Source organism: Podarcis raffonei, chromosome 2 (genome assembly GCF_027172205.1).
Source record: "Podarcis raffonei isolate rPodRaf1 chromosome 2, rPodRaf1.pri, whole genome shotgun sequence".
Classification (NCBI taxonomy): Eukaryota; Metazoa; Chordata; class Lepidosauria; order Squamata; family Lacertidae; genus Podarcis; species Podarcis raffonei.
In genome coordinates this window covers 101,777,979-101,787,553 of record NC_070603.1, presented here as the reverse complement: position 1 = coordinate 101,787,553, position 9,575 = coordinate 101,777,979, and the positions used below count along the sequence as shown (strand labels likewise).

At 44.6% G+C, this 9,575-nt stretch overlaps 1 protein-coding gene across 1 annotated transcript; it reads left to right on the top strand.

Moving 5' to 3' along the window:
- The first annotated feature begins 825 nt into the window (after window positions 1-825).
- On the top strand, window positions 826-5,657 carry SNTN (sentan, cilia apical structure protein). Its single transcript, XM_053378317.1, has 4 exons — window positions 826-988; window positions 1,865-1,899; window positions 3,048-3,187; window positions 5,186-5,657. The coding sequence occupies exons 1-4, from the start codon at window positions 873-875 to the stop codon at window positions 5,342-5,344; spliced, it is 450 nt and encodes a 149-aa protein (XP_053234292.1). The 5' UTR covers window positions 826-872; the 3' UTR covers window positions 5,345-5,657.
- The last annotated feature ends 3,918 nt before the right edge of the window (window positions 5,658-9,575 follow it).

Sequence of the window (9,575 nt, the reverse complement as noted above, 5' to 3'; positions counted from 1 at the left end):
TGCATTCCTTTAACAAAGTGATTTCCCCACCCCAATTTCAATCTCACGTTAGCATTCACACGTTGTTGTCAACTCACATTCACAAAGTGTTCGCAGGAAGCGCAAGATCAGGGCCGTATTTACCCAGGGGTGCAAGGGGTGTGGGGCACCCGGGCGCCAAATTCTGGGGGATGGGGCACCTGGTGCCCACCGCTGAAGCCGCCTAAACTCTTAACTATCTACCTGTTATGAAATAATAAATAATTTTGATCAAGCTAGAAAAACAAAATACATATATACCTAGGTATTACCAAATTGTATACCTGCTGTTTCACTAAAGGACTTTTGACTTTGTGCGCTCATTTGCCAAGGACGCACCGCGCCAGCGGCGGCACTTGTCATTCACAACAGCGGCACTTGTCAGACTCAACGAGTATAAGTCTATTGTAAATAAATGAGCAAATAATAAAGTTTGTTTCTTTTCCCTCCCTTCTTTTATAAACAAGAGATAAGGCATAAGCGTGGTGTCTGCCATAAGCATAATGAAAGTTAATTTAGGAGCTAAACTAAATTTGGGGGTGCTGGGCAGATCTTTGTATGCTAAAGACTCTCCTGCTCAAGATGGTTTTTAGCCCCATGCACTGAAGCAGCCTGAGCCAGGTGTGTTGCACAAGCAGCGATGAGCTTCCTTTGTTAATCTCTTAGCTTAGAATGTCCTCCCGGGCTGATTTATTTTGCCAGCAACTTAGTGACCAGAGAGCCTTCCCATTATTAATAGGCCTGGCTGGCGAATAGGCTGCACCACCTTCCCCCTTCACAGCTTGTGTTTGTCTTTTTTTACAACCTCGGAAGTTGCTAAGAGATCGTAAACAGTGCTCAGGCTGTAGCAAAAGATGTGTGGCTGTGCATCTAGCGCTGCGGACAAAAAGTCATATTCTCTAAATCAGCCGGGAGATGCTTCTTCTTCGAAGAAAGGCACAAATTCAACTTCCAAGAAGATGGCCAAGCCGTAAGTGTTCATCCTGACCTCTTTCCCTCTAGCAGGCTCTCATACATTTTCCTTGCTCTCTCTCTGTGTGTGTGAATGAGGTTCCACAGGAGAGGAAAAGACAGAGGTTTCACAGCTTGTGGGCTGGGCTGTAATGAGTTTCTCACACTTCGGCAAAACTAATCATACTGTCTATTAAAATGTTTAAATCCTGGGGGGGGGGGGTTAGGAAAATCCTCCAAGAGCATTTTCTTGATAGGCGCTTTAAAAAATTGATTACTTTATTTTTCAAACTTATATCCCACACTTCCTTTTGAAATCCCAGAGCCACTTAGATGGGCTTCTCCCTGGGCAACTAGCAAACCCAGGTCGACTCCTAGTGGCTGCTTCACTAAGGCTAGTAGAAGGAGTAGAGTCCACAAACAGAAGCCGGAATTGTCCAAAATGAGTTGAAAACATCGGCGCCAACTCCTAAGGGCCGAAGTCCCTTTGCCACCCCCTTATAAAATATTTGGGGGGGCTGCCCCCCCAAGTTAATGAGCTCTGCCATTCAAATGGTGTAGGTTGCACCACGTCATGTGATTATGTGGGGCAGGGCTTACCTGCCCCCCAATATTATATTCAAGTTGGCACCCCTGGTTCTAAAGGTCTTATCTTAAGATGTGTTCAATATACACCGACACAGATTCTATTATTGCATGCAACAGAATCTGATTATATTTTGAGGGGCATTACATTTTTATCCTATATCTCAGAAAAGAAAAGAAACATTTAACAAAAAGGAGAGTGACCAGCCCAATATTAAAAGCCCTCCCAATCTCCTCTCAGATCAAAAAATCATTTCTTGCTACATTAACCACCCAGATATACCAGTAACAATGTCTATTTAATTTCCAGTATTCCAATATCCAAGCAGCTGGCTTCCATAAAAGGTAAGTGAGCTACTCCCCTTGTTTCCTTTATACATTCATCTATTTTCCTGGACAGGGCAGCATAAAATGCTGTGATGCACATAGCATTTCTAACCATGTTTACTTCTAACCTTATTCTGTTGGGCTTACTCCCAGGTTATTGGGGTTAGAATTGCAACCTGAATTTATTGCAACACAGAGCACATATCATTCCCATCCCAAAGCCAAATGTTTTTGAGGTTCTCTTAAGAACGTCTGAGGAAACAAATACATTTTTAGTTGCTGCTGAATTTTTTTTTTAATGAGTTGGTATGACGCGGGTGGTGCTGTGGGTTAAACCACAGAGCCTAGGAGTTGCTGATCAGAAGGTTCAAATCCCCGCAACAGGGTGAGCTCCCGTTGCTCAGTCCCAGCTCCTGCCAACCTAGCAGTTCGAAAGCATGTCAAAGTGCAAGTAGATAAATAGGTACCACTCCGGCAGGAAGGTAAACGGCGTTTCTGTGCACTGCTCTGGTTCGCCAGAAGCGGCTTAGTCATGCTGGCCACATGACCTGGAAGCTGTACACCGGCTCCCTCGGCCAGTAAAGGGAGATGAGCGCCGCAACCCCGGAGTCAGCCACGACTGGACCTAATGGTCAGGGGTCCCTTTACCTACCATACATTACTCAGAGGGGAGGGCATTCCATCAATGGAGTTGCCACCACTGAGAAGCCCATTCCTGCATCACCACAGAATGAATCTCTTCCCACACTAGGATGCTAACAAGGCCCCTCTATAGATTTTAAGGGTTGGGCAGGCTCAGGACTATTTTTACAAAGTGGCAACTCTACCCATCAGCCTGAATCACAACCCTCTCTTAGTCCGCAAGGTTGTTCCACCTCTAAGCAGGCATCCATAGTGCTGTTCTGGGTGCATTACAACACACCGGGCCACCGCTAAGGGTCTTCTAAGCCTTCCTTTGAATCCTGCAGCTGGCTCTTCTGCAGGTAGCTCACAACCATCAACACCCTCGCCATACAAATACAGTATGCAGTGTCATTGCTGTTAACTGCAGGAAGCTCAGAATAATTTACTCTCGCTGACTCTGGACTCTACTGTTCTTCTTCTTCTTGTTGCTGTTTCAAAAACTGCTTCCGTTGGCCTCCCACTTATTGTATTTCGCCCCTCAGCTCTAGGGAAAGGCTCAGATCTGGAGAAAGCTGTTGCGACAGCAGCCTTGGTTTATGACAACGTTGCAGACACAGAGGGCAAGCTCAGCAAAGCCGAAGCAAAAAAGTTGCTCGAGACTCAGTTTGTGCATTTCATGCAGGTAAGTAGGTTGAAGGGAGTAATCAAGCTGGTATAAAGGGAACATCAGGAGAAGGGACCAAACTCTTCTTTTTTTTAATATAATTTTTATTAACAAACCAATCAAATCACATTAGTTCCAAATTACAAAGCCAAATTTTTAAATTTTTGTTGGGGGTACCCATGCTTCGAGCTCAGAAAGGGATCCAAACATCTCTCTTGCTGCAGCTTTAATGTTACAGTTCTGTCCAAATAGTATTCACAGTTCTATCCAATCTTCTCTTTATTGTTTTCCTCATTTTCTTGTTGTTGTCATATATTCCTTTCTTTGTGACCTCTGATAGTCTCCACAAGCGGGTTGAAAACAGACGTTGTTTATCCTGTGTGGATTTTCCGTTCCTCCAAGAGCCATATTTCAAACAGACAGACGCCATTTCCACACTTCCGAACAAAACATTCTTAAAGTCTGCCCATTAAATCCTCGCAGGTCTGACATTCTCTCCTCAATCTTAGGGGGTTCTGCCAGATCGAACTCACATTCCAATTACCATGGTCTCCTCCCCCTCGATCATAAATCCAGTATCCAGGCCTGCTTATTAAACAAGTCTCTTTTTATGACTGCGTCATTCCAAAGGCTCTTCATTCCTTCCCCGATGTTTCACAAACCATGTCTTTGATTAGTAATTCATTTCCACACAGTTCTTAATCATCCCGCTTATAATCAGTAATCGCAACGGTTCTTCTTGGGGGGAGGGTTGTTGGGTAATCACATAAGATAAAAAAAATAAAGGTTCCCCCCCATTCCGTCCCATTCCAACATACCGACCCTTTGATGTATCTTCTTCTTGTTATGTTTTCCTGTTAAATCCAACTGATTGCTCCACTTCACAGAGGTCACTTCAATTAGCAGTCTTAACTCCCGTTCTTCACTCGAAATATGTGCATTTGCTTCTCTCTAATTGTTTATTTTGAGCTCCTGCAACCAGGCCGCGCAATCAGAGACAGCGTCCGGGAGAGCCGTCTCACACGAGGGCTGTGTGCCTAGTGCCCTCACCCCCTTCTTTAGAATCTGGGGGTGATTTATGGCAACCGCAGGCAAGGCAGTGTTCCCCATTCCCTTGGGGTAACAAGGGAGGCTGCATACTCCCGTATCAGCCTCTTAATTACCTCGTGTGAGCCAGAGAGATGGTATGGTCGGCCATCTTCCAATGCGCCCCTAGCAGCCCCCAAAGGGACCAAACTCTTCAGCCCTAGGCCAAGAACATTGCCAGGCCCAGCTGAAAGTACCAATATCACCTTTAATAAAGCCTTAACTTTCTGGGGTTTGGAATATGTGAAGGACCACCTGCTGAGATCTACTGAGGGTGAGGAGTTGCATGGCACCCCATATCCCACTGCTAGCTGAGCAGGGGCTGGTGAGGGTTTAGGAGCCCAGAATCTGGAATTCCCATTTCTGATGGTCTTCTTCTTCTTCTTCTTCTTCTTCTTCTTCTTCTTCTTCTTCTTCTTCCTTTGAAGGGTAAACAACATTTGGTGAACATTTAATATTATGTGGGAACCTGTTGTTGGTTTTTTAGTATTATTGCTGCTGTTTTCATTACGTTTTCTATTGCTTTTCTCTTAATACAGTTTTCTATTTTGTCGGCTCAGAGGAACAAAGAGCAGCATATGAGATTTTAGTATAAGCTCCTCTCCAGGCCTTAAAAAAAAGCAGTGTGTTTTCAGAGCCTTTCTTCTGGCTGCTTCTTCTGACATCAATCCATGTCAGCTGGTCACACATACCCTTTCTTTTCTTTTCCTTTTTAGCATAGCTATTTGTGCCTTTGGCATTCTTGCACCGAACGCATTTGATTGTGTCTGTTAATAGTCTCTTGACGTGCGGCACTTCCCCTTAAATTGACCCTGATTCTGCAACCTATCTAGGAAGCATGCTTTGTAACTGTTCTGCTCTCCCTCATTAGCAGCCGTGATGAAAGCAGCTTCCATATTTTGCCACAACATGATTCACGTTTTTTCACAGGGTCAGGAAACCAAGCCAAAATACCAAGAGATCATTTCTGCTCTTGAGGAGAACAGGGACGGCGAAATTGACTTTGAAGACTTCATGGTTCAGTTGCTTAGCCTCACCCTGATGTCTGATCTCCGGGAAGAGATCCGAAACGTGAAAAAAACAAAGTGATAAAGGATGCTGGATTGAACAGATCTTTTGGGTGGTGGGATGGGGGGGGAGAGAAACTAAGGGGAGCATCTTATTTTTATGGCATGTTTCCAGAATGAAAGATAGATCACTGGTATCCTTGGCAGAATTGTGGAGCACAGACGTATGGGTGACTCCCCACTTATGCGGGGGTTTCGTTCTGGTGCCCTACGTGCATAAGTGAAATTTCTGTAAGTGGGGAGCACACTCTAAACACACTTTTCATGCCCTTTCTGCCACTGTCTCTCCAATTCATATCAAAAATGCTGTACCAAAAATATCCGCAAAGGAATTGAAGCTCCACACACCAGCTGTTAGGCGGGGAGGCTGAGTAGCCTAAACAAATCCCCACTGTGCCTCCAGTCTCTTTTCTGCCCCCACTGAAGTCCTCTTCAGACTCCGGGGAGAGTCTCCTCACAAGCCACCAGGGCTCTCCAGCTCTCTCTCTTGCACACACCATTTCCTGGTGTAAATGGAATGATTTAATTTCCTGGCACCACGCATATACACGGTCACACACAAGTTCATCGCATGCAAATTGGGGGATGCCAGTATTCTAAAAGGGGAGAAAAGGCTTTTTAAAAAAGGTTATCTGCCTTCCGTTAGGCTCTAGTGTGACCATCAAGGATCAGATGAGTGACCAATAACCCAAATCCGTCCAGGTTTGCCCATTGAACTGTGGGGCTTATTTGGAAGTAAGGATGCACTTGGCTGCCAGAGGTTGCAATCCTGCGCACTCTTTTCAGAGAGCGTCTCGTGAGACCTTTGTATCAATAAGCTTTTGAGTACATATGCATAGGTTTGGGCTGTAAGAGCAATTTGCATTTCAATTGCACGTTAAAGGGCAAAGCAATATGGCGAAAAAGAGATTCTGGCCCCAACCCAGAGATACTGGTGTGCAAGAAGGTGTTGCATGAGGCAAGCAATGGGGGTGTGAAGGCTTTGTGTGTTGGCCCCGAATACCTTACAAGCATTCCCATCCACACCAAGACAGATGGAATGGGAATGTGCACTTTCTGGAGCGATGGAGAAGGTATGAGTTGACTCACATAACTGTCCTGCCCTTATTGAACTCCACCTGCAACCTCATGTCTGTTAGATTACATACACATTATGCCCTGCATCACGCACTCCCTTGTACCATCTCCTCCACAAGAACCCCAGCTGGGTGAGCATGTGAAGCAACCTTAAGAGTGGACCAGGTCTACAATACAAATAGTTTCATCTCCTAGGTATATTCATTGACTAGGCTATTGTGTGGGAAATGTATAGGAAAATACCTAGAGTTAGTATTGAGGACTTTGGGTGCTGCAATTAAATGCTGGCTTATTGAGCTGAGTTGAAAGATTATATTGAATCTTAGCCTGATGCATTATAACGAATAAAATTAACGCTAAACCAAGACAAATAACGGTTTATCTATTTATTCTTGCAAAAGGTACAGAGCTGTCAAAAGCACAGAATTTCCTTAATGTTATTTCACATGAAGTAGATTCTCAGGCATCCTGAAATTGGTCTATCTTGGCTTTGCCTCTGGACAATTTTGTGACAGCTAGAATCTCTCTTTTCAGATGGTCCGTGTTGCGCAAAAGGTAGTGGGGGGACATTTCTTTGATAACCTGCACACTGATTATTCAAATGTCAGGTTTTCAGCTCACAAAGCAGCCCTGAGCGATGATAACTTTGGAAGGCTGCACATTTACTTGGACGTAAGCCCAACTGATCACAGTGGGACTTCTGAAGGAAAATGAATGAGATCATGCTGTAAGGTTACTGACAACACAATCCTATGGATTCCATCCCTTGGAAATAAACTTCATTGTGTCCAGAGATGTTTATTCCCTACTAAGTGTTTAGGAGTGTGGCCTAAATGCCATTGAACGCATTGGGCATCATTCTCAGAAAACACATTTATGAATGATATCGCTAGGTTTGTCCTGAGAGACTGAAACAGTTGGAGGATGTGTCTGGGAGCAGGGAATTCTGAATGCTACCCTTTAGCTTTACCAGCTCCTGTTTATGAAAAGTTCTGGAACTTCAAGCAGAGTGTTTTAGAGCAAATTTATATTAGTGTAAACACAGTGTCTGTACTTTGTGAAGACTCCAGAGATCTGAAGGGAAGACTCCAGATATTCTTTCCTGTTCTGTGGAATCTGGTCCTCCATGTAGGATGATGACCAGATGCAAAAAGAGAATAGGATCTCTGTAAACCTTTAACAAAATACAGTCGTACCTTGGAAGTCGAACGGAATCCATTCCGGAAGTTCCTGCAGCCAATCGGAAGCCATGCCAGACATTCGGCTTTCGAAAATCGTCTGGAAACCGAAACACTCACTTCTGGGTTTCAATCATTCGGGAGCCGATTTGTTCGGGAGCCAAGGTATGACTGTATAAGGAACCTATTCAATGCAATTCAGAGTTTTTGGCTCTGCCCTGGTTTGCAGGCATGGTCATGGCTGCCTTATATAGCTGTTTGAATATTGCACTATTATAGACCAGGGGTGGATCTACACACAGGGGCGGAAAGGGTCAGAAATTAAATTGTTATAACAAAAGGGAGGGAAACGCTATAGGAAATCACAAAGAATATTTGTCCCTTTCCAGCGCCATCTGGTGTTGCATGTTTATAATGCTTTCAAAGCGCTGCTTTTTTGACTAATGTAGCTTGGATTCACTTCCTCACTCAGCCATGAGGGGTGGCTGTGTGAAGTAATCATTAGCTCACAGTCTAACCAATCTTAGCAAGGTTGTCGTGAGAATCAGCTGGGTGAAAAAGAGAGCCCCGAGCAGCTTGGAAGAAGAGTAGGATGCACATGCAGTAAAATAAAATGGCGGAAAACTAGTGGATGCAAAATGCAAAGATACAGAGGAGGAGGAGGAGGAGGAGGAGGAGGAGGAGGAGGAGGAGGAGGAGAAGAAGAAGAAGAAGAAGAAGAAGAAGAAGAAGAAGAAGAAGAAGAAGAGGAGGAGGAGGAGGAGGAGGAGGAGGAGTTTAGATTTGATATCCCGCTTTATCACTACCCGAAGGAGTCTCAAAGTGGCTAACATTCTTCTTGCCCTTCCTCCCCCACAACAAACACTCTGTGAGGTGAGTGGGGCTGAGAGACTTCAGAGAAGTATGACTAGCCCAAGGTCACCCAGCAGCTGCATGTGGAGGAGCGGGGACGTGAACCCGGTTCACCAGATTACGAGACTACCCCTCTTAACCACTACACCACACTGGCTTTGGCACCATTCATAGTTGCATAGAACTATAGAACCATAGAATTTTAGAGCTGGGAGGGACCCTAAGAAGATTTTTAGGCAGATGTAACTTCCATGAAAATTCTAAAATTCCCTCTTTTACACACCTCTTAGAAGGTTCAAGAGCCCTGTCTCCTTTGAAATCTGGCCACTCTACTGAGTATGCCATTTTAATATTTTAACTTTAACATGTGCATTTTTGTACTCATCCCTTGGCAGGAGAAATGCATTGCAAAACTCAGGGAAGCGTGAATTTCAAAGGACAGCTGTGTTCCAGTTTGTGCATTGTTTCAGGAAGTGCAATTTCACCTTTAGATGCAGACTGAATTGAACCTGTTCCCCATCGCTGTTGATGCCTGCATATTAATGTACACCCCCCACACACACAACAATAGATTTAGCAAGGAAACATTAATCTCTTAGAGGGAAGTGCAACCCAACAATGAAGAAGATTTCCTGGCTACATTTGGATGATCGTTAGGCTTGTCAGGGTCCCACTGAGAAATGGTGGGTGCTTTCCTTATGAGATGAACTAGCTGGAGTACTTCCTGTCCCCTTGTTCCGCCTGTCCCGTTGCTAAGCCTCCTTTCTTGCTTGTGGGGTGAAACGAGGTCTTACGACGGAGAAAACCAGGTGGCCATCAAAGAGACGGAAAGAGCACTGGGGCCAGACTTTCACCAGCTGCATCTTCGCTTGGTGCGTCAGAGATTTTAATGGGAGAGATGCAATCCCCGGCAACAGCTTTAGACAGTTAAGGGGGGAAAGTGGGAGACACAAGGCAGTGGGTTTTAGGAAAACTAAGCATAGGCAGCAAGCTTTCAGAGAGCAACATGCATGTTAAAGTGAGACGAATAAACTCTAGCAAGCCTTGTCTTCCATGCTAAGTATGTTTCTAATTCCCCTATTTTAAAAAGGCAAAAAATATGTCTAAGTAATTAGTTGGAAGGAAAATGCCCCTAAAAGGCCCTGG

Excerpts from the sequence above, each read along its gene's own strand:
- SNTN (XM_053378317.1), top strand. The coding sequence starts at position 873 with ATGTGTGGCTGTGCATCTAGCGCTGCGGACAAAAAGTCATATTCTCTA. Across the intron at positions 989-1,864 it reads TCCAAGAAGATGGCCAAGCC|TATTCCAATATCCAAGCAGC; the intron begins GTAAGTGTTCAT and ends TTTAATTTCCAG. Across the intron at positions 1,900-3,047 it reads GCAGCTGGCTTCCATAAAAG|CTCTAGGGAAAGGCTCAGAT; the intron begins GTAAGTGAGCTA and ends TTCGCCCCTCAG.